We start from the raw sequence: 25531 nt of genomic DNA on the forward strand, positions 1-25531 counted from the left end.
TTGGAGTGGATGCTGGAAACAGAGGCCCCCTCAGACAACAAGCCTGCCCCTTTCACACCATGCTTTGCTGTCAGTGTTGAGCCAGACAATATAGGAACTTAAGAATGGGCAGCAGGTACCAGGTGTGCTTGGGACTGCCCACATTTCTCTCCCAGAAGAAGGGAATGAGGTCAAGGAGGAGAACAGGCAGGAGTTCGAGAGAAAAAGAATTAGGGAGGGGAAACTGGAGTGAGTGAGAAGAGGAGAGATCTGGTGGCAGGGGGCAGCAGCTGGGCTAACAGGCACGTGGCTTCTGTTTGTATACAGTGAGCACCTGAGCGCCACTCACTCCCTCCCAGCCCAGGTTTCATTGTTCTCCAATGTGAAGTCTTATAGCCACAACAGGAAGGGCACAGCCAGCATGCTTCACCAGGACACAGCAGCTGGGCAGACTGTGCCCCCAGGCATCTCTGTGTGCGTACTGTCTCTGTGCTCCTCAGGCAGGTGAATGGCTGGATCACAGTTGTCAACAGCCAGAGCTGCCATGCACCTTCTCCTCAAGAATTCTTTTTAAGAAACTCTGCGGGAAGACATGCTCTTCCTGAATTCTCAATTAGGCCTGGCCAGCTGCTGCTTTCCAGTGCCATCTTGGCTACCCTGCCATTTGTTGTGACTAGTGACCAGTCATGGTCATCCTGGAGGTGGTGTCATGAACAGCAGCAGCCACCTGTCTCTTGCTTGGCCTCAGCCTCTGAGACTCTCAGTTTGGCCAGGCTGAAGCGTCAGGGACTTTGCAACCTGGACAACCTGAGACACTCAAGTGGGGTGCCAGAGGTCTGCAGTGTGCAGGCCACACCACAGGTGTCAGCTCCGCTCACTGCGCAGAGGTGGTGGCTCCTCAGATGGACAGAGAAAGTGCCAGCAGAGTGTTCAGGGCTCATCAGGGAGGAGGGATTCAGGCATCTGGGAGAGATCCTGCAATGAAGGGATGCAGGAGGAGTCAGAATCCAGGAACCAGTGGTGGGGCATCTGCTGGGTGGAGCTTCTTCGGGGTCCAGAGCCATTGCAGAGCCAGCCCTGGGTATTCCTTCCCTCACTCATGTATTTCCATGTTTTTAACTTTCGTAATGACTTATTTGAATCTGCAGTTTCAGACTTAATGGTCCACTAAATAAACTGTTCAATGCATAAAAGCATAAAAACATCGGTGTTTAGCAGGAATAGAGCAAGGCTATAAACAGTAATGGTACATCTAATCACTAACTTTCTTATTGAAAGCAACTAAGAGTGCACGTTGGGGACTAGCACTGTGGCACACAGGTTAAACTCCCACCTGCAATGCCTGCACCCCATATGGGCACTGGCTGAAGTCTCTGCAGCTCCTCTTCTGATCCAGCTCCCTATTCATGTGCCTTGGAAAGCAGCAGCAGATGGCCCAATTGTGTTAGCCCTGCATCCACACTGGAGACCCTGATGAACCTCCTGAGCTTGGAGGGGCCCAGCCCCAGTGCTCAAGTGCTTGACACCCATGTGAGAGACCCATATATTGATTTCTAAGCTTCTGTCTTCAGTCTAGACCAGTGCCGAACAATATGGCCATTTGAGGAGTGCACAAGTAGATGGAACAGCATTCCCTCTCTCTACCTTTCGTGTAAGTCAGTCATAAAAAAGGGAGGAGGATGGGATCATGGGTGTGTTGGCGGGTAGCAAGACATAATGCTATGCTTCTAAATGTGTACATATGGAATGCATGAAATTAGTTCACCCTATATAAATAAAATCACACGAAAATAAAGGCACAAAGAATGCATATCCTTAAACAAATGTCAGCAAACCTAAAATTATTTGTTCTGATGGAATGCATGTGGAGATGTAAAGAAAACTGCTTTTGTAAGGAGAACAGTTAGGACTGGCACTGAAGCTTACCCGGTTAAACGAAAGCCTGCATTACTGTATTCCATATTGCCACTGGGTAAATTCCCCATTGCTCCACTTCTGATCCAGCTTCCTATGGATGTGCATGGGAAAGCAGCACAGGATAGCTCAGTGGTCGGGCCCCTGTCATTCATTTCAGAGACCCAGATGGACTCCCTGAATCAAGTTTTGCATTTGCCCAGCCTTCAGCATATGTGTTCATTTTGGGAACGAACAGCAGATGGAAGACATCTTTGTTTCTACCTCTCTCTGTGTAACACTATTGTTCAAATAAAACCAAGTAATCTTAAAAAATAAAAGTTGACATTATCACAGATACGCACACGCACACACACACACAAACACACATGGACTGACACAATTAAGAACTAGCTTTCCTCAGTGGGAATTTATAGTAAATTTTAAAAGTACTTCTTGTGGAAGTAAATGAGGATAACAGCACAACATACCAAAACTTATGGGACGCAGCAAAAGCAGTGTTAAGAGGAAAGTTTATATCAATAGGTGCCTACATCAAGAAATTGGAAAGGCACCAAATAGATGAGCTTTCAATTCATCTTAGGGATCTAGAAAACCTACAGCAAACCAGACCCAAATCGAGTAGTAGAAGAGAAATAATTAAAATCAGAGAAGAAATCAACAGGATTGAATCCAAAAAAAAAAAAAACATTACAAATAATCAGCCAAACGAGGAGCTGGTTTTTTGAAAAAAATAAACAAAATTGACACCCCATTAGCCCAACTAACTAAAAAAAAGAAAAGACCCAAATCAATAAAATCAGAGATGAAAAAGGAAATGTAACAACAGACACCACAGAAATAAAAAGAATCATCAGAAATTACTATAAGGACTTGTATGCCAGCAAACAGGGAAACCTATCAGAAATGGATAGATTCCTGGACACATGCAACCTACCTAAATTGAACCAGGAAGACCTAGAAAACCTAAACAGACCCATAACTGAGACAGAAATTGAAACAGTAATAAAGGCCCTCCCAACAAAGAAAAGCCCAGGACCAGATGGATTCACTGCTGAATTCTACCAGACATTTAAAGAAGAACTGACTCCAATTCTTCTCAGACTATTCAGAACGATCGAAGAAGAGGGAGTCCTCCCAAATTCTTTCTATGAAGCCAGCATCACCTTAATCCCTAAGCCGGAAAAAGATGCAGCACTGAAAGAGAATTACAAATCAATGTCCCTGATGAACATAGATGCAAAAATCCTCAATACAATTCTCGCCAAGAGGATGCAACAACACATCAGAAAGATCATCCACCCAGACCAATTGGGATTTATCCCTGGTGTGCAGGGATGGTTCAGTGTGTGCAAGACAATCAATGTGATACACCACATTAACAGACTGCAGGAGAAAAACCATATGATTATCTCAATAGACGCCGAGAAAGCATTTGATAAAATACAACACCCGTTCATGATGAAAACTCTAAGCAAACTGGGTTTGGAAGGAACATTCCTCAATATAATCAAACAATCTATGAAAAACCCACAGCCAACATCCTATGGAATGGGTAAAAGCTGCAAGCAATTCCACTGAGATCTGGTACCAGACAGGGATGCCCACTCTCACCACTGCTATTCAATATAGTTCTGGAAGTTCTAGCCAGAGCTATTAGGCAAGAAAAAGAAATTAAAGGGATACAAATTGGGAAGGAAGAACTCAAACTATCCCTCTTTGCAGATGATATGATTCTTTATTTAGGGGACCCAAAGAACTCTACTAAGAGACTGTTGGAACTCATAGAAGAATTTGGCAAAGTAGCAGGGTATAAAATCAATGCACAAAAATCAACAGCCTTTGTATACACAAGCAATGCCATGGCTGAGGAAGAACTGCTAAGATCAATCCCTTTCACAATAGCTACAAAAACAATCAAATACTTTGGAATAAACTTAACCAAGGACGTTCAAGATCTCTACGATGAAAATTACAAAACCTTAAAGAAAGAAATAGAAGAGGATACCAAGAAATGGAAAAATCTTCCATGCTCATGGATTGGAAGAATCAATATCATCAAAATGTCCATTCTCCCAAAAGCAATTTATACATACAATGCAATACCAATCAAGATACCAAAGACATTCTTCTCAGATCTGGAAAAAATGGTGATGAAATTAATATGGAGGCACAAGAGACCTCGAATAGCTAAAGCAATCTTGTGCAACAAAAACAACGCTGGAGGCATCACAATACCATATTTCAGGACATACTACAGGGCAGTTGTAATCAAAACAGCATGGTCCTGCTACAGAAACAGATGGATAGACCAATGGAACAGAATTGAAACACCAGAAATTAACCCAAACATCTATAGCCAACTTATATTTGATCAAGGATCTAAAATCAATTCCTGGAGCAAGGACAGTCTATTCAATAAATGGTGCTGGGAAAACTGGATTTCCACGTGCAGAAGCATGAAGCAACACCCCTACCTTACACCTTACACCAAAATCCACTCAACGTGGATTAAAGACGTAAATCTATGCCCTAACACCATCAAGTTATTAGAGAACATCAGAGAAACCCTTCAAGATATTGGCACAGGAAAAGGATTTCTGGAAAAGACCCGGGAGGCACAGGCAGTCAAAGCCAAAATCAACTATTGGGATTACATCAAATTGAGAAGTTTCTGTGCTGCAAAAGAAACAGTCAGGAGAGTGAAGAGATAACCGACAGAATGGGAAAAATATTTGCAAACTATGCAACAGATAAAGGGTTAATAACCAGAATCTACAAAGAGATCAAGAAACTCCAAAAAAACAAAACCAACAACCCACTTAAGAGATGGGCCCAGGACCTCAATAGACATTTTTCAAAAGAGGAAATCCAAATGGCCAACAGGCACATGAAAAAATGTTCAAGGTCACTAGCAATCAGGAAAATGCAAATCAAAACCACAATGAGGTTTCACCTCACCACGGTTAGAATGGCTCACATACACAAATCTACCAACAACAGATGCTGGCGAGGATGTGGGGAAAAAGGGACACTAACCCACTGTTGGTGGGAATGCAAACTGGTCAAGCCACTATGGAAGTCAGTCTGGAGATTCCTCAGAAACCTGAGTCATCCCACTCATCCCACTCCTTGGAATTTACCCAAAGGAATTTAAATTGGAAAACAAAAAAGCGGTCTGCACCCTAATGTTTATTGCAGCACAATTCACAATAGCCAAGACCTGGAACCTACCTAAATGCCCATCAGCGGTAGACTGGATAAAGAAATTATGGGATATGTACTCTTTAGAATACTATACCACAGTAAGAAACAACGAAATCCAGTCATTTGCAACAACATGGAGGAATCTGGAACACATCATGCTGAGTGAAATAAGCCAGTCCCAAAGGGACAAATACCATATGTTCTCCCTGATCGGTGACAACTGATTGAACACCAAAAAGGAAACCTCCTGAAGTGAAATGTACACTATGAGAAACGGTGACTTGATCAGCATAGCCCTGGCTGTTAATGAACAACTTAATACATTATCCCTCTTAGTAGTTTTTTTTGTCTGCTCTACTTAATATGACTGGTTTAATTATGTAATTATCACATAGTTATTCTTAAGTGTTGAAATTTAACTGAAATGTGATCCCTGTTAAACATAAGAGTGGGAATAAGAGAAGGAAGAGATGTATAATTTGGGACATGCTCAAGCTGACTTGCCCAAAATGGTAGAGTTAGAAACATAGCAGGGGACTCCAATTTAATCCCATCAAGGTTGCATGTACCAATGCCATCTCACTATTCCAAGTGATCAATTTCAGTTCACAATTGATCATAATGAAAGGACTAAGAGTCAAAGGGAGCACATAAACAAGTCTAGTACCTGCTAACACTAACCGACAGAATAAATAAAGGGGAGAGTGATCCAACATGGGAAGTGAGATACTCAGCAGATTCATAGAATGGCACATGTCCTAAATAGCACTCTGGCCTCAGAATCAGGCCTAAAGGCATTCGGATCTGGCTGAAAATCCCATGAGAGTATTTCAGGCATGGAAACCCAAGACACTCTGGCAAAAAAAAAAAAAACAAAAAACAAACAAACAAAAAAACCTAAATGAAAGATCTCTGTGAGTGAGATCCCAGTGGAAAGAACAGGTCTTCAAAGAAGGAGGTACCTTTCTCTGAAGGGAGAATAGAACCTTCACTTTGACTATGACCTTGTCTAAACATGATAAGAGTTGGAGAACTCAAGGGGCTTCCATAGCCTTGGAAACTCATGACTGGTGCATAGGGAGATTACTGATGCCATAAACAGGAGTGTCAATTTGTAAAGTCAACAACAGGAGTCACTGTGCACTTACTCCTCATGTAGGATCTCTGTCCTTAGCATGCTGTACATTGAGATTTAATGCTATAACGAGTACCCAAACAGTATATTTCACTTTGTGTTTTTATGGGGGTACAAACTGTTGAAATCTTTACTTAATGTATACTAAACTGATCTTCTGTAAAACAAAAAAAGGAAGAAAGAAGAAATTACCAATTCCTAACTGGATCCTCACTGGGATTAAACATGACTATAGGTCTGATTTAATTTCATCATCTATTATTTTTCACTTTATGTTTCTGTGTGGGAGCAAACTGTTGAAATCTTTACTTCATGTATGCTAAACTGATCTTCTGTATATAAGAGAATCGAAAATGAATCTTGATGTGAATGGAAGGGGAGAGGGAGTGGGAAAGAGGAGGGTTGTGGGTGGGAGTGACGTTATGGAGGGAAGCCATTGTAATCCATAAGCCGTACTTTGGAAATTTAGATTCATTAAATAAAAGTTAAAAAAGTACTTCTTGTACAAATTTGCTTTTATTCCTGTCTATGCATATTCAACACCCTAGCCCAGTAAGAACACTTTAGCAACTTTTCCTTCCTCAGAGTAATAATGCAGCTTCAAAAATGTAAAGAACATATAAAGCTTATTTGTGCTGCTTCATCTGTCCTGATATTTCATTAGGCCATCACAGCATAAGTTTCTTGATAAAATATAATGTTTATACATATCATCCATATGTATAATTTATATACACTAGCTCCTCAAATAGTGACACACACTGAATATGTATGAGGAAACTTTAAGCAGCTTGTGGGAAAATAGGAATAAATTTTGCTTGCTGAAAAAATTTTGAAATCTACACATGAGTTTTTCATCTGCATTTTGTACAAAACCTTTCTTTTTTGATTAGCAGTATTGCATATATTTATAGGGTACACTAGGACATTCCAAAAAAGTGTATAATGTGTACTCAAATCAGGGAAACCACCACTTCCCTGTCATTATATCATGATTGGATCTCTGAAGTTCTCTTGTAAGTGCTCAGTGAAAATAACAGGCCAAAATGGATGATAGTGGAAGATATAATGCTCAGAAAAATAAACCAGGCACAGAGACACTGCTACTGCATGTCCTCTCTTAAGGCAGCTAAAATCAAAAACCTAAACTTCAATCTGAAGAAAGACTGATTATCACAGGCTGAAGTGGTAGGGATAACAGATGCCAAACCACACTTGATTGAGGGAATATGTTCTTAGCATCAATAGCATAGTGCGGTCACTCTGGTTCACAATAACTAGTATACCTCTTATGAACAAACAGAAGTAACTCCAAACCTCCGTTCATACACAATGTAATGTAAAAGAGAAATATTACTTATCCTGATTTGATCTGCACATTTCCTGAGCTTGTGCTTAAATGTCAGTGTTCCCGTAAATATGTAGTATTGTTTATATTTAAAGGGAGGAATGAGGCTGAAGTCAGATTAAAAGTATGTCTCTGTGTGTGTGGCATTCAGATAATATGTTGTAAAAGTGCAATGATGACAGTAAAGGGTTTGGCAGTCAAAAACACAGTGGATTTTCAGTATATGTTTTAACCATTATAAATGTTAATATCCTGATTTGTGATGCATCGGCAATTAGAATGTCTAGTGTATGAAATAATAACTATGATAAAGAGGTATACTAAAGCTGTGCTTCTACCAGCCCACTATCCTCACACATATGATGCGTACTTCATCTCTGTAGTATTTAAATGAGTTGCTGAATGCTGTCATCTCCTTTCATGATGAGATACCGGGTGCAAAGCACAGTGCTGCATAAACAAATTTAAGCTCAGGACTTACTGAGGAACTTCAAGGTCAGACCGACTGTACTGCTGTCCAATTCCACTTAGATGTTCAAGCAATTTCAATGTCTCTAATCAATCAAGGGTACTGTGTATTGACTGAGCTTAAGAAAATCCTCTACTGTTTCAACATCAATGTGAGGACATCAATTGCCATTCATTTTAGGAATACAAGTCTTAAATAACCAAAATGGAAGAAATTCACATGTATGATGTTAACAGGCACAGATTAATTTGTACTACATGACAAACAACAATAAGCGACCCAGACTACATTCAAGCAGAACAAAAACTTATGGCTTGGGGTGCACCTTTATATACAGGTGTTTGTCCTGGGTCACTTAACACATATCCATCCTTCCTACTGTCACTGGAGAAGTGCGTGTTCACCTGTGTGTCTGCACAAGCTCGGAGAGGCCAAGTGGTGGGTTACCATGGCCTTTGGCTCACCCATGAAGGATCTTACTTCCTTCTTTCCATAAAAAGCCTGCCCTCCAGCCAGACAATGCAAAGACAGAGCACTGGGGGAAAGTTGGGACAAGGTCTGGGTTATGTTCAGAGAAAGATTAAGAAACATGTGATGAACTACTAGTCAACATGGAAGGACCGAGAGGAGATGAATGCAGGACAGAAGGGTATTAAAATTCATGTGACTTAAGTTCCGCATTTCACTTTTTTCCTGTGTCAAGCACATATTCATAGATGTTCTATATAGGAGACAGTAGTGTGGAAGCATTAAGTGGAATGGGTGAAATTCAGTATCTGCCTGGAAAAACTGTGAGATTACAGGTATTCAAGTATACAAGAAATTAAAGGTAGGTATTTCATAAGATAGACTAGGCCTCCACATGGGAAGAGAACGAGAATACCTTACATCTTCTCTCAATAGAGCAACCCACTACTGGATAGATCAATGTGTATAAAATTTTCTTTGTGTTCTGAAAATCTCTCTACCTATACTCTCCTCTTCACAAAGTTACCACAGAAGCCCTCTCAGTGTCCTCTTCCTGTTGTGGGATTCAGAGTATCGGGGAGTGTCCTGATGAAGATGAAGTGTGCTCTGGGTTCCCTGGGCTCCTCACAGCTCTGTGGATGTTTTGTTCAGAACTGGTTTTTCATGTTGTTGAGGGTTATTTAGAAGCAGCACAGAAAACCTGCTCCATCTATGTCCAGCCCAGCTTTGACTGTTCGTTCACTGGAATGCTGCACTACACTGGATACCTGAATTCAGGCCCTGTGCCGGCCTGGCTGTGAGACAATCAATTCAGGAAATGTTGGAAGCTTGTCTTATTGCTCTCAGTCACTCTCAAAATCTCCTGCATGGGCCGGCGCCGCGGCTCACTAGGCTAATCCTCTGCCTAGCGGCGCCGGCACACCGGGTTCTAGTCCCGGTCGGGGCGCCGGATTCTGTCCTGGTTGCCCCTCTTCCAGGCCAGCCCTCTGCTGTGGCCAGGGAGTGCAGTGGAGGATGGCCCGGGTGCTTGGGCCCTGCACCCCATGGGAGACCAGGAGAAGCACCTGGCTCCTGCCTTCGGATCAGCACGGTGCGCCAGCTGCAGCGGTGGCCATTGGAGGGTGAACCAACGGCAAAGGGAAGACCTTTCCCTCTGTCTCTCTCTCTCACTGTCCACTCTGCCTGTCAAAAAAGAAAAAAAAATCTCCTGCATGGTTTGGTAAACTGAGGACAATTTATATGAAACACTGCTTAAGTGATCTGCTGAAAATAGGAGGGCACTTGATGTGTCCATGAGTTAGTGATATAACCTTGGATATGAACCAGACCTTGCAAAAACTCTATGCTACACTTAATACTTCGCAGGCGGTCACTTGGGGCATGAAAATTTGATGCTGTAAGAAAGAGAGTAAGATGTAAGATTTATTTAAATTTCCTAAAGTGGTCATGAGAGTCCTCTAGAAGGCAAATCATAAATAAAAACAACCAGCCATGATCCAGGACAGGAGAGAAAAGCCCTGTTGTCCCTCTTATGTAGTTGCTTATATTTAAGGAAAAAGTCTGCACTTAAGGGTTCCTAGTGAATACCGTGGAAAATTTTTCCCAGAGGATAGAGTAAAGTCATCTACTCAATACGGGTCTTGGAGTAATTGGGGTTTCTTACTTGTCTCTTTCCATTCATACTCCTCAAAAAATTGGCTCTCTTTTACCTATGGAGAGGAATGGATCCCACTCTAAGGAGTCCTCTGATAACAGTGATGGTGGAGTGTGGAGATAACAGGGGGACTAGGGCTTCTTAGTGCTGATAGGCTGTCTCAGGAGGGTGTGGCTGCTCGCTAATGGGGGCTGGTAAGGGACTAGATTACTGGTGTGGGGATTTCTGCCTATCTAGCTATTTCTCCTTGTATCCAGATGTCTTCCTGGTGGACTTCTTTCTTTTGTTCCTCTTCTCCATCATGTGCCTCTTGCTTTCGAGCCAGGTGAAGGCAAGATGGAAAACCTGGCAACTAAAGTCCCCCTTGACCCCATGCTTCACATGGTCTACAAGGTCCCCCAGGCTGGAGAAGACTTGGCAGCAGGCCATGCACTTGAATCCTCTCTCTGGGGTCACCAGCCACTCAGGTGTGCTGGCCCTCGCCTGCAAATTCTCTTCTGCAGCTGACAACACTGCCTGGCAGCTGGAAGCCTCCTGATCCTGTTCTTTGTCTTCCACACTGTACGTGGAGTCATCAGTTACAAGATACTCTGAAGACTGATAGCAAAAGCTGGGATCTGCACGAATCTTGACAGGAAAAGCTACATCTTCAATTTTTGATCTCTTTCCGGGAGGCACAAGTTCATCTGGAGTGTAGCAGACAACGCTGGCATTTCTTTTCCTCTGGACTCTCGTGTAATAGACTTTCATGAGCCTCTCCTTCCTCATATGTGTTTCTGGTGTGCAGGGCTCATGAGCCAAATGGAAATTAAAGCAGCGGCACTGGGTCGGGTAGGGAGTCTGATGTTGCTTCAGATCCTGGAGTAGAGGTATCTTCCTAGACTGGATACACAGGGCCTCTTTTTTTGATTTGCAGATTTCTAGGCAAGAGAACGTCAAATGTAAGAATGCTGGCAGAACGTCCTGAAATCTGTGGGGTTCAAGTTGGTCTGAGGGTCATGTGTGTGAGAGGCACAGTCTTCTATGTGTGAGGTGAGGTGTTTGGTTACCATCTCTTAGTATGTGGAAGAGAGTGCACTGAGTCTGGTGGAGGCTGATGTGTTCTGTTATATATATGGTCATTTTTGGGTGTTGCTGAAAGGAAATTATGGTGTGTATGTATTCTCTGCCATGACATGCATTCTGTGGGGTGTGTGTGTGTGCGTGTGTGTGTGTGTGTGGTCAATGTCTTCATGGTGTAAATGTTGTGTGGTATTTGTGTATTTGTGTGTGTGTGTGTCTGGTGAACGGGCTTGTGCCTCTGTAGGTCTAAGAGATGGTAAATGAACATGTTGGAGAACACACACAGAAGACTCAGCATCTGCATTTCTTTGAGGGCTGAGGGGCATTTTAGACACAATGACATGTGAGGAAATGCTGTGCGCCTATCTGTGAGTGAACTGAGTGAATTTTGTTCAGACATAAATGTATTCTAGTGTGTGACTTTGAACTAGGAAGATCGATGTGTTATTTCTGTTAGAGGATGTGAAGGATGACTAAATGTAAAGGAACGCTGCTGCAGGAAGGAGAGTATGAGAGTGTTCACATAAAATATCATAAGAGTGAATGATGCCAGCGTCGCAGCTCAACAGGCTAATCCTCCGCCTGCAGCACCAGCACCCCAGGTTCTAGTCCCGGTCGGGGCACTGGATTCTGTCCTGGTTGCCCCTCTTCCAGGCCAGCTCTCTGCTATGGCCCAGGAGTGCAGTGGAGGATGACCCAAGTCCTTGGGCCCTGCACCTGCATGGGAGACCAGGAGAAGCACCTGGCTCCTGCCATCGGATCAGTGCATTGCGCCAGCCGCAGCTTGCCGGCCACAGCGGCCATTGGAGGGTGAACCAACAGCAAAAGGAAGATCTTTCTCTCTGCCTCTCTATCTCTCACTGTCCACTCTGCCTGTTGAAAAAAAAAGAGATGAATGAAAGGAATGGAGGTGGATTTGAGGGGACTTCCCAGAGAAACAGAAAATCTGGCCATCCATGATATGGAGCCGGAGGAACAACTGCATGAGGAGACTGCGTCAGTGTGCTAGGAGAAGCTCGGCCTACACCATCATAATGTTAGCACAGTCCAGGGCTCAATTAAAGCCATCTGAATGATGGCAAATTGTTACTGAGAACTGTGAATCATTCTTCTTACACTCCCTATGGGTCTCTTCCTGGAGTCCTCATCCTAGTCTCTGTGCCCTGAAACACTCTCATATTGTGAGCACAGTGCAGAGTGAGCAGGAGTTGGCACGGGGATCTCAGCTGCAACATTCATCAAAATTCATATTTTCCCTTAGAATCTGCCTTACCTTTTGTTTCCACAGCAATGGAATCACTCAGAGAAGAAACAAAGCAGTCAACATCAGAGTTGGAGAAATATTCTTCTGACTTAGGATGGGATGAGAATGTCGCACATGACTCAGAAGCATTCTCCAGCGCCTTAGATATTTCTGTGGAACAGGATGACAACATGACAACCCTGAGATGCAACTTCATCTGGGTTCTGCATCTATTCAAATGAACAGTGCACAGAATGCATATATTGTTTAAGGCATTTGTCCCCAAGGGGCCTTGCTGTCACAGGAATAGAGATGATTTCAGCATTCAGTGAATACCAACCAACTGCTCTGAGCTGCATAAGTACCCTGACCACAGTCTGCCTCCTGGACAAAGGTTCTAAAGAGAAGTGTTGTATCTGGGTGTTGAAGGCTAAGTGGACACAATGCATACACACTGTTTGTGGAGTCCCTTTTGATGCACCTGTTGAAAATATGCTGTCAGGGTGCAATCATTGTAAGAAATTGTAACATTCATTTATCTATGTCTCCTTCATTCTCTTTAACAATTGCATGATCGCTGTGAAAGGTTGCGTAATCCTGCCCTCACAAACTGTTCATGTCTCGATCAGGAAAGCCCCAGGATGGTCCCTAGTATGTCAAGGATGATTTTACAGATGGTACTGAATCATGGATTTTGAGGTGGGGCGATGATCTTTTACCACATATGTAGGTTATAAATGCCATCCAAAGGATACTTAATAGAGGGCATGAAGGTCAACAATGGGTGAGTTCTGACAGATGGAAGCAAGAGCTGGAGCTAAGAATTGAGAAGCTATCAATCCCAGAGTACTAAGACCATAATCCAAGTATTAACAAGCAAGGGCATTCTCCACTACAAGCAACAGGGGACTGACCAGTCCTGCAAATATAAAGAATGCGAACCTCGCAAGCCATAATTTGTGTTATCTGTCCCCCTGCTGCCGGGTCTGTAAGAGAACAGTTTACAGCATGTGTATTTCTAATAGGTAAGCTCGCGGTGATATGTAACAGTGCTTTACACGGTATAAGCTTATATACTAAGCTTGAATTAAGGCTTTTTCTAACACACGGGAGGTCCCTACATACCTAATACTCTTAGGTCCCTAGTTCATAGTTGCTGGTAGGACTAGTTTTATCCATAATCTGAACAATAGCAGGACCTTAGAATATGACTACTTTGGGTCATTGACATGGTGTTGAATTCAGCAATTTAATCAGGGCTGATTTATCAGTTCTGAATTGGTATTATTGTTTTGGGGATTTAAGCCATCGAAGCTTATATGCAGTCACATACTCTCAAAAGACTTAGCTCAGAACTTGTTCCTGAGGGCCACACCATGAGTTCTGTCGATTTTATCGTGTACAGACTGTGTCAGCTACTGTTGCACTTACTTCTTCCTTTGATAACCTTTTTAAATGTCTTTATTTCACCCCTATTCTTGTAAGAGGGTGACTGCTCTTAGGGGTACACTACTTCACTCTGGGACAAATGTTAAACAGCTTGGAGACCACACGTGTGTTTCCCTGTCCTATATACTGGTGTGCCCCACCTCAGCTCACACTGCCCTTACCAGAAATAGGGGATACATGTGAATCTGAGTGGCCGAGGTGGCAATCCATTTCATCAGATGTTACAGCGGCCTTCTTGGCCAGGGTCTTTTCCTCCAAAGAGTACGCAGGTTGTGCATCACACTGGTGTAGGGTTGAGCTTTCTGGAACAAGCAACAGTGGTCATGGGTGTACACATGTGGCAAAGCTCATTGCTTTTTCCTATTCCTGCATATTCTCAAGGTCACGGATTGAGGTCTGAGAACAGACAGGGCTCCAGACATCATACAAATTCACACCTATAATATCCTAACGCACGTGTGCACCAAAGCACCTGACTTGTCACTTGGAGTTTGATAATGTTGAGTTGTCATGCATTGGGGTTTTACTCCATCACATGCACCAAAATTCTGCTCTGGAAGAGTTAGTTTTTTCACTATAGAACTGTGATGTTCTGCCAAACTTCACTTTCAAAACTCCCGACATGCAGCGTAACTGCTTTCACAGTTGAGTTTTTTGGGGGTCTCTCTTCCATACACAGTGAAACCAACATCACTGAGAAAACTGCTCTGTTCCTATAGGGACACTGTTGCTTTTATCCTCCATCACTGCTCTCTTGCACTGAGCCCAAGCAACTCTCTGCCACACAGTGTAGACGTTTTGTCCTAAAAGTTCTATCTACCATGTACCAGGGCCTGGCATCTTTCACCTGTCTGTACTTCTTCACAGCTCTTGACCTCTAAACCCTCAAAGCCACTCTCTGTCTTGAGATGTCATATTCTGCTTGCCCACACTTCTTCTGGCAGTTTTCCTCTCTCATTACAATATGCCTAGAAGAACACTATCTCAAATGAAACAATACAATATTTTACTTTACACAATACATATTCATCATTCAAATTTCACTGTTGCTCTTCTAAGTCATCACAGCTCAACACTCGGTATTTAAATCATAAGATGTACTGGGGAGGAGGCAAGATGGCGGAATAGGAAGGGAGCACACTGATAGTCCAGGGAGAGACAGTTTAATAAAAGTGGAGATACTGCAGGTTCAAGGAAGAGTAGGGGAGGAAACAGCAGAAGAAACTCTTCCGGAACGTGTGATTCACAGTGGACCTGTGTCGAGAGCGTGGGAACCCACAGTTCGGGACACCAGTGGCAGACTCAACACACCAGCGCTGGAACGCGTGGTGAGCCGAACCTCAATATCCCGAGCCACCAGCAGGCAAGTGGAGAGAGGAGACTAGAGGGAACGACACCCGGGGCGGGGGGAGTTCACCAGGCTAACTGGAAGAGAGAGAGAGAGAGAGAAAAAGGTGACTGGTACGGACACGGGCTTCTCTCTCTCTGCTCACCTCTCAAGGGTGAGCAAGACAAAGAGCATGCGCCATCTTGGACATACGTCATAAGCAGAGCGACCTCAGGTCTGCACCGGCCCTGAGCCTAGCAGAAAAACCTGACTCTGGGCAGGGCGAATTATCAGGAGATTAGGACCTAGTAAATTTTTGGTGCTACTGAACTGAGACTGTGAAAACAGAGATGGTGGGGGAGAGAATTCACGGAATTCACGTGGGCAGTCTCCAGAGATGCTGCAATTCCATAACTTTGGCAACCCAGTGGGAGACTGAAGGAGAATTTGAGCCCACTTTGAGGGCAGAACAGATTCTCTGTGTGGTCGTTGGGAAAGAGCTTCTGATCTCTGGCTCCTGTGGGTATATCATTTGCCTGCTAACTACCTCCAACTTCTTTCAGCTGTGCGGAATTACTTCCCTTTTGAATCAAAAAAAGAAAGACAGAAAGAGAAAGAGATCTACCATGCCTAACCTGGGAGTGTCACATTTGGCACACCAAACAGAGCTCTCAGGCCACACCCATCTCAAGCCTCTAAGGCTCCATCAAAAACAGACAGTCCACTTAATCTAGAGTCATAGTATACCAAGAGAAAGCACCACAGTGAAGAAACCAAATATCTCCAATATGCCAAATAACAAACGCAAAAACCGAGGTAATAAAAACAAGGAAGTCACCATGACGCCCCCAAATGAAAAGACACCCCAATTCAAGATTATGAATATGATGAGTTAGAAGAAATGCAAGAAGCAGATCTCAAAAAATTGATAAGAACATTAAGAAGTTCTCAAAAACAAATTCTTGAACTACAGAAATCCTTAATGGACAAGGTAGAAAATCTCTCTCGTGAAAATGAAAAAAAAAAAAGAAATATTAAGGAAGAATCAAAATGAAATGAAACAACTAATACAACAGGAAACTGTGATAGTGACGAGAAATCATAATGAAGTGAAGAATTCAATACATCAAATGAAAAACACAATAGAGAGCCTTACAAACAGAATGGGTGAAACAGAAGAGAGAATATCAGACAACTTATATTTTATCAAGGATCTAAAATCAATTCCTGGAGCAAGGACAGTCTATTCAATAAATGGTGCTGGGAAAATTGGATTTCCACGTGCAGAATCACGTCACGACCTGAAACCATCAAGTTATTGGAGAACATCAGAGAAACCCTGCAAGATATTGGCACAGGAAAAGGATTTCTGGAAAAGACCCAGGAGGCACAGACAGTCAAAGCCAAAATCAACTATTGGGATTGCATCAAATTGAGAAGTTTCTGTACTGCAAAAGAAACAGTCAGGAGAGTGAAGAGAAAACCGACCAAATGGGAAAAATATTTGCAAACTATGCAACAGATAAAGGGTTGATAACCAGAATCTACAAAGAGATCAAGAAACTCCACAAAAACAAAACCAACAACCCACTTAAGAGATGGGCCAAGGACCTCAACAGACATTTTTCAAAAGAGGAAATCCAAATGGCCAACAGGCACATGAAAAAATGTTCAAGGTCACTAGCAGTCAGGGAAATGCAAATCAAAACCACAATGAGGTTTCACCTCACCCTGGTTAGAATGGCTCACATACACAAATCTACCAACAACAGATGCGGGCAAGGATGTGGGGAAAAAGGGACACTAACCCACTGTTGGTGGGAATGCAAACTGGTCAAGCCACTATGGAAGTCAGTCTGGAGATTCCTCAGAAACCTGAAGATAACCCTACCATTCGACCCAGTCATCCCACTCCTTGGAATTTACCCAAAGGAATTTAAATTGGAAAACAAAAAAGCGGTCTGCACCCTAATGTTTATTGCAGCGCAATTCACAATAGCCAAGACCTGGAACCTACCTAAATGCCCATCAACGGTAGACTGGATAAAGAAATTATGGGATATGTACTCTTTAGAATACTATACCGCAGTAAGAAACAACGAAATCCAGTCATTTGCACCAAAATGGAGGAATCTTGAACACATCATGCTTAGTGAAATAAACCAGTCCCAAAGGGACAAATACCATATGTTCTCCCTGATCGGTGACAAATGATTGAACACCAAAAAGGAAACGTGTTGAAGTGAAATGTACACTATGAGAAACGGTGACTTGAGCAGCATAGACTTGACTGTTAATGAACAACTTAATACATTATCCCTCTTAGTATTTTTTTTTGTCTGTTCTACTTAATATGACTGGTTAAATTCTGTAATTAATACACAGTTATTCTTAAGTGTTGAAAATTAACCGAAATGTGATCCCTGTTAAAAATAAGAGAGGGAATAAGAGAGGGAAGAGATGTACAATTTGGGACATGCTCAGGCTGACTTGCCCCAAATGGTAGAGTTAGAAACATACCAGGGTACTCCAATTCAATCCCATCAAGGTGGCATGTACCAATGCCATCTCACTATTCCAAGTGATCAATTTCAGTTCACAATTGATCATAATAAAAGGACTAAGAGATAAAGGGAGCACATAAACATGTCTAGTACCTGCTAACACTAACCGATAGAATAAATAAAGGGGAGAGTGATCCAACATGGGAAGTGAGATACTCAGCAGATTCATAGAATGGCACATGTCCTAAATAGCACTCTGGCCTCAGAATCAGCCCTAAAGGCATTCAGATCTGGCTGAAAATCCCATGAGAGTATTTCAGGCATGGAAACCCAAGACATTCTGGCAAAAGATCTCTGTAAGTGACATCCCAGTGGAAAGAACAGGTCTTCAAAGAAGGAGGTACCTTTCTCTGAAGGGAGGAGAGAACCTCCACTTTGAATATGACCTTGTCTAAGCAAGATAAGAGTCGGAGAACTCAGAGGGCTTCCATAGCCTTGGAACTCATGACTGGAAAATAGGGAGATTACTGATGCCATAGACAGGAGTGTCAATTGGTAAAGTCAACAACAGGAGTCACTGTGCACTTACTCCTCATGTAGGATCTCTGTCCTTAATGTGCTGTGCATTCAGATTTACTGCTATAACAAGTACTCAAACAATATATTTCACTTTGTGTTTTTATGGGGGTGCAAACTGCTGAAATCTTTACTTAATGTATACTAAACTGATCTTCTGTAAAACAAAAAAAGGAAGAAAGAAGAAATTATCAATTCCCAAATTGGCTCTCACTGGGATTAAACATGACAATAGGTCTTATCTGATTTCATCATCATTTAAAAAAATCATCTATTATTTTTCACTTTATGTTTCTGTGTGGGAGCAAACTGTTGAAATCCTTACTTAATGTATACTAAGCTGATCTTCTGTATATTAAGATAATCAAAAATGAATCTTGATGTGAATGGAAGGGGAGAGGGTGTGGGAGAGGTGAGGGTTGTGGGTGGGAGGGATGGTATGGGTGGAAGCCATTGTAATCCATAAGTCGTACCTTGGAAATTTATATTCATTAAATAAAATTTAAAAAAAAGTTCACTACGATGAAAATTACAAAACCTTAAAGAAAGAAATAGAAGAGGATACCAACAAATGAAAAATCTTCCATGCTCATGGATTCAAAAAATCAATATCATCAAAATGTCCATTCTCCCAAAAGCAATTTATACATTCAATGCAATACCAATCAAGATACCAAAGACATTCTTCTCAGATCTGGTAAAAATGGTGCTGAAATTTATATGGAGGCACAAGAGACCTCGAATAGCTAAAGCAATCTTGTACAACAAAAACAAATCCGGAGGCATCACAATACCAGATTTCAGGACATACTACAGGGCAGTTGTAATCAAAACAGCATGGTACTGGTACAGAAACAGATGGATAGACCAATGGAACAGAATTGAAACACCAGAAATTAACCCAAACATCTATAGCCAACTTATGTTTGATCAAGGATCTAAAATCAATTCCTGGAGCAAGGACAGTCTATTCAATAAATGGTGCTGGGAAAACTGGATTTCCACGTGCAGAAGCATGAAGCAAAACCCCTACCTTACACCTTACACCAAAATCCACTCAACGTGGATTAAAGACCTAAATCTACGACCTAACACCATCAAGTTATTAGAGAACATCAGAGAAACCCTGCAAGATATTGGCACAGGAAAAGGATTTCTGGAAAAGACCCGGGAGGCACAGACAGTCAAAGCCAAAATCAACTATTGGGATTGCATCAAATTGAGAAGTTTCTGTGCTGCAAAAGAAACAGTCAGGAGAGTGAAGAGAAAACCGACCAAATGGGAAAAATATTTGCAAACTATGCAACAGATAAAGGGTTGATAACCAGAATCTACAAAGAGATCAAGAAACTCCACAAAAACAAAACAAACAACCCAATAAGAGATGGGTCAAGGACTCAATAGACATTTTTCAAAAGAGGAAATCCAAATGGCCAACAGGCACATGAAAAAATGTTCAAGGTCACTAGCAGTCAGGGAAATGCAAATCAAAACTACAATGAGGTTTCACCTCACCCCGGTTAGAATGGTTCACATACAGAAATCTACCAACAACAGATGCTGGCGAGGATGTGGGGAAAAAGGGACACTAACCCACTGTTGGTGGGAATGCAAACTGGTCAAGCCACTATGGAAGTCAGTCTGGAGATTCCTCAGAAACCTGAAGATAACCCTACCGTTCGACCCAGTCATCCCACTCCTTGGAATTTACCCAAAGGAATTTAAATTGGAAAACAAAAAAGCGGTCTGCACCCTAATGTTTATTGCAGCGCAATTCACAATAGCCAAGACCTGGAACCTACCTAAATGCCCATCAGCGGTAGACTGGATAAAGAAATTATGGGATATGTACTCTTTAGAATACTATACCGCAGTAAGAAACAACGAAATCCAGTCATTTGCACCAAAATGGAGGAATCTTGAACACATCATGCTTAGTGAAATAAGCCAGTCCCAAAGGGACAAATACCATATGTTCTCCCTGATTGGTGACAACTGACTGAACACCAAGAAGGAAACCTGTTGAAGTGAAATGGACACTATGAGAAATGGTGACTTGATCAGCATAGCCTTGACCGTGAATGAACAACTTAATACATTATCCCTCTTAGTAGTATTTTTTTTTGTCTGTTCTACTTAATATGACTGGTTAAATTCTGTAATTAATACACAGTTATTCTTAAGTGTTGAAAATTAACCGAAATGTGATCCCTGTTAAACATAAGAGTGGGGATAAGAGAGGGAAGAGATGTATAATTTGGGACATGCTCAAGCTGACTTGCCCCAAACGGTAGAGTTAGAAACATACCAGGGGACTCCCATTTAATCCCATCAAGGTGGCATGTACCAATGCCTTCTCACTATTCCAAGTGATCAATTTCAGTTCACAATTGATCATAATGAAAGGACTAAGAGTCAAAGGGAGCACATAAACAAGTCTAGTACCTGCTAACACTAACCAATAGAATATATAAAGGGGAGAGTGATCCAACATGGGAAGTGAGATACTCAGCAGACTCATAGAATGGCTGATGTTGTAAACAGCACTCTGGCCTCAGAATCAGGCCTAAAGGCTTTCCGATCTGGCTGAAAATCCCATGAGAGTATTTCAGACATGGAAAGCCAGACACTCTGGCAAAAAAAAAAACAAAAAAAAAAACAAAAAAAAACAAAAAAAACAAAACAAAACAAAAAAAAAAACCACCTAAATTAAAGATCTCTGTGAGTGAGATCCCAGTGGAAAGAACAGGTCTTCAAAGAAGGAGGTACCTTTCTCTGAAGGGAGGAGAGAACCTCCACTTTGACTATGACCGTGTCTAAACAAGATAAGAGTTGGAGAACTCAAGGGGCTTCCATAGCCTTGGAAACTCATGACTGGTTCATAGGGAGATTGCTGATGCTATAAACAGGAGTGTCAATTTGTAAAGTCAACAACAGGAGTCACCTTGCACTTACTCTTCATGTAGGATCTCTGTCCTTAATGTGCTGTACATTGAGGCTTAATGCTATGACGAGTACCCAAACAGTATATTTCACTTTGTGTTTTTATGGGGGTGCAAACTGTTGAAATATTTAATTAATGTATACTAAACTGATCTTCTGTTAAAAAAAAAGAAGAAGAAGAAGAAATTATCAATTCCCAACTTGACTCTTGCTGGGATTAAACATGACAATAGGTCTCATCTGATTTCATCATCATTTAAAAAATCATCTATTATTTTTCACCTTATATGTTTGTGTGGTGGCAAACTGTTGAAACCTTTACTTAATGTATGCTGAACTCATCTTCTGTATATAAATAGAATTTAAAATGAATCCTCATGTGAATGGAAGGGGAGAGGGAATGGGAAAGTGGAGGGTTGCGGGTGGGAGGGACATTATGGGGGGGAAGCCATTCTAATCCATAACCCGTACTTTGGAAATTTATATTCATTAAATAAATGTAAAAAAAAGAAAATTAAAAAAATTTAAAAAAATAATTCATAAGATGTTTACCTGTTCAGGATTTTCTCTGGTTGAGCATTAGGCACACACGGAAGTAAAACAGTATAGAGTTTACAGTGTGCAAAGTGTTATAATGTCACATGTTGGTTCAAATTTCTCACTGAGCATAGATAACTGATTTGCTATCATCAATTAAGTCACAAGTTGAGTTTTAAATGGGTGGGAAAGTCAGGTGCGATTTGCCTCAGTGTGTGCATCATTCACTTCTCTATTTCTGTTGATGGCAGGTCCTGGGGAATTTCTGGGTGTGTGAGTGTGTGTCTGTGCGTGTGTGTGTGTGTTTTGTGCCATCGCAAATGCAAGCATGTTCTGTGCTGGAGTGGTTCACTATGATGTCAGTATACGCAAGGATGGTACAATTAGTCTGAATTGGTCTGAAATTAATATGAAATAAATTCAGTATTTACCTATATGAATACTGCAGTGAGTTTTAATTAGGTAGAAAGGAAATGTTTGGGTCTGTGTGTTTAGCACACATGGCTCTATGTCATGTCACATCACGTGGTTTTGAGTGTGTGTTGTATTATATACAGATGGGTGTTCTGTGGTGTGTGCGTGTGTGTGTGTGTTTTGTGCCATGGCAAATGCAAGCATGTTCTGTGTTGGAGTGGTTCACTATCACGTCAGTACATTCAGAGGATGGCACAACGCAGGAGGAAGCACACAGCAACTCGCAGCATATGCATCTCTTTGAAGGGCTGATTTCACTTTGGATGAAGTGCCCTGTGATGGAGAACGTGTGCTGTCTGGGCAAATCAAATCCCTTCACACACAGGATTGTCTGGCATACTGATACGTGTGAGATGGTTTGAAGCGATCGTGACCAGAGTAAGGGGCAGGTTTCTTCAGGAATGAGGGTGACAGGCTATCCCTGTGCAATGCCTCTAGGGGATAGGAAAGAAATGGTGAAAGCAGATGATAGATGTGAGATGATCTGAAAGAGGAAAGGGAAATGGCAGCCCCCCTGGTAGAGAAGACCAACACATGAGTACGGAATGGAAATCCTGCCAGTCAGTGTGCCTTGGGAGGCTCTATCTGGATTCCACACACGGGCCCACCACCCATGGATTCATCTTTAGTCCTCCGAGTGCCCACGGATGGCAACTTGATGGAGAGGATCTCTGAGCCATTCTCAGGATATTACTGGGGCATTCCTATAGCTTCCTCCCCGGGGGCTTCATCCTGGTTCTGTACCCTGAAACATGCTCCTATGTGAGCCCAAAGAGGAGTGGGCGGGAGTTGGCCTGGGGAACTCAGTTGCAACACTCACCAAAGTTCACACCTTCCCTTTGCATGTGCCATACCTTCATCTTCAATAAGAATGGATTCTCCCAGACAGCAAACAAAGCGGGCATCATCTGATGTTGAGGATCTCTTTCTTTCTGACTTTAGATGGGATGAGGCCGGTGCCACGGCTCACTAGGCTAATCCTCCACCTAGCGGTGCCGGCACACCGGGTTCTAGTCCCGGTCGGGGCACCGGATTCTTTCCCGGTTGCCCCTCTTCCAGGTCAGCTCTCTGCTGTGGCCTGGGAAGGCAGTGGAGGATGGCCCAAGTGCTTGGGCCCTGCACCCCATGGGAGACCAGGAGAATCACCTGGCTCCTGCCTTCAGAGCAGCATGGTGAGCCGTCCACAGCGCGCCAGCCGTGGCGGCCATTGGGGGGTTAACCAACGGCAAAGGGAAGACCTTTCTCTCTGTCTCTCTCTCTCACTATCCACTCTGCATGTTAAAAAAAGTAAAAAAAAAAGATGGGATGGGAAAGTCACACATGACTCAGGAGCATTCTCCAGTGCCTCAGAGCCTTCTGGGGGGACAAGATGACAATAAGACAACCTTGAGATGTGACTTCATCTGGCTTCTGCATCTATTCAAATGAACAGCACGTCAAATGCATATATTGTTCAAGGCATTTGAGCCCACAGGGGACTTGCTTTCAAAGGAATGGTGCTGAATTCCCCATCTATTGACTAGCAACCATCCTAAGAGTGCCAGTCCTATGCAGACCACAGTCTGCCTCCTGGACAAATTTCAAATGGGAAGTGTTTAAAAATATTTCCGTTGTATCTGGGTGTCAAAGGCTAATTAATTAGACACGATGTACATAACATGTTTTTGTGGAGCCACGTTAGGTGCGTTGTCTTAAAAATATGCTGTCAGGTGCAACTGACGTTAAGAAACTGTAATGTCACTTACCTATGTCTCCTTCGTTCTCTCTAACATTTGTATGACTGCTGTGAAAGCTTGCGTAATACACCCACCCCACGCTGTTCATGTCTTCATCACTGTAGCCCCTGGACATTCCCGAGATTGTCAATGATGACACTTAGATGCCATTTTTCACAGAATTTGAGGTGCACGGATGACCCTTTATCATGCATGTTGGTTATAAATGTCATCCCAAGGATCTTTGTGTGAGTACAAAAGAATTTCAGACTATAATGTAGAATAAGCCTACATTCTTTTTGTCAGGAGTATAACAAGTTAGTCTGTGCACAGGTATTTGTTTCATGTGTTTATTCTGTTCTCTGTTCTGGTTTCCGTACTTTAAGGGCATCCCATAGTCTCACCCTCAAAGCTCCCCTAGTGCTCATTCCTCGTGTCCTGTGCTGAGAACCTGTGACTTATTCTTGGAACAGTACCTCAATTTCAAATGTCACATAGCTTGATGCTTTCCCTTCGCATCTGACTTACCGTCTTCAATAAGAATGGACTCGTTCCAAGAGGAAACAAAGCAGACATCATCTGAGTTGGATGAATTCTCTCCTTCCTTGTTAAGATGTGCCAGGCCTTGCAAGCACATCTCAGAGGCATCCTTTTGAGGCTTTTGCAGTGCTGGGGAAAAACAACAAAATGACATCCTTGAGATGTGACATCATCCAGTTTCTGCATCTAAATGGCAATGTATCACTGGATATGTTGTTTCGGGCAGGTGGCCACTCATGAGACTTGCTCTCACAGGAATGAAAGCGACTTCACCCATTTAGTGAATGTCAGTTGTCCACTACATGCCAGACTCTCATGAAGACAACGAAATGTGCCTGGTCAAAGCTTCAAAACAGATATTTTTAATAACTTTCATCCTTGTCCAGGTGTTGCTGGCTCAAAAGACAGAGCACACATTTATACTATCACTTGCTCTGTGTGTCTTGAAAAAGCAATGTCACACAGAGTGCAATCCATGTGTTGTTAGTATTCATGCCCCTGTTACTGTCTAAAAATTCCATGATAGTTGTGAAAGGCTGCGCAATGCTCCACAACCAAGATCTCCATATCTTAACCACGGGAACCTGTGGATCTTACCTGGTAAGTTAAAGGAGATAATTACATACACATGCGTGAATTCAGGATCTTTGTACCTCATGAATGGGCACTTCTTACCTATTTCTCTTTGTTTCCTGAGTTCAGAACCCTTTGAGTTATTCGTTTTCACCCTATTTCAGGCAATAACAGGAGCACAGAATACTTCTGCTTCTAGTCGGCATCGCACATCCTACTGTCATTCAGCACTTTAATCACAGCTGCTCTATCTGTTGTGAATTAGTTATTCTCTCTTGGGAATTTGAATAATCAAGACCTATCTATATTCAATAATATACTCTCGGAACTCCTAGCACAAATTTGTTGCTGGTTGCCATTTGCTTTGTCAGTTTTTTTTTTTTTTTCTGAATAGACTCTTTAAATCACTACTAG

The 25531-nt window shown here is 42.4% G+C and overlaps 1 protein-coding gene across 1 annotated transcript; it reads right to left on the reverse strand.

Moving 5' to 3' along the window:
- Nucleotides 1–9928: 9928 nt before the first annotated feature.
- LOC149119200 (protein FAM170A-like) lies at nt 9929–24140 on the reverse strand. The gene is made up of 4 exons (XM_089325296.1): nt 24035–24140; nt 14090–14230; nt 12510–12650; nt 9929–11094 (listed from the first exon to the last, which is right to left on the reverse strand). The coding sequence occupies exons 1-4, from the start codon at nt 24138–24140 to the stop codon at nt 10412–10414; spliced, it is 1071 nt and encodes a 356-aa protein (XP_089181422.1). The 3' UTR covers nt 9929–10411.
- Between the last annotated feature and the right edge of the window lie 1391 nt (nt 24141–25531).

The sequence above is a fragment of the Oryctolagus cuniculus genome, chromosome Y (genome assembly GCF_051225735.1).
Source record: "Oryctolagus cuniculus isolate XC-2025 breed Fujian yellow rabbit chromosome Y, ASM5122573v1, whole genome shotgun sequence".
Lineage (NCBI taxonomy): Eukaryota > Metazoa > Chordata > Mammalia > Lagomorpha > Leporidae > Oryctolagus > Oryctolagus cuniculus.

Bases quoted from the DNA above. Each gene is read 5' to 3' on its own strand.
- LOC149119200 (XM_089325296.1), bottom strand. From the start codon at position 24,140: ATGTCCAGGGGCTACAGTGATGAAGACATGAACAGCGTGGGGTGGGTG. The intron at 14,231-24,034 runs GTAAGTGACATT...TGCTTGTTCCAG, and splicing joins AGAGAACGAAGGAGACATAG to AAAGCTCAACCCTACACCAG. The intron at 12,651-14,089 runs GTAAGGGCAGTG...CCTGTTCCACAG, and splicing joins ACATGTATCCCCTATTTCTG to AAATATCTAAGGCGCTGGAG.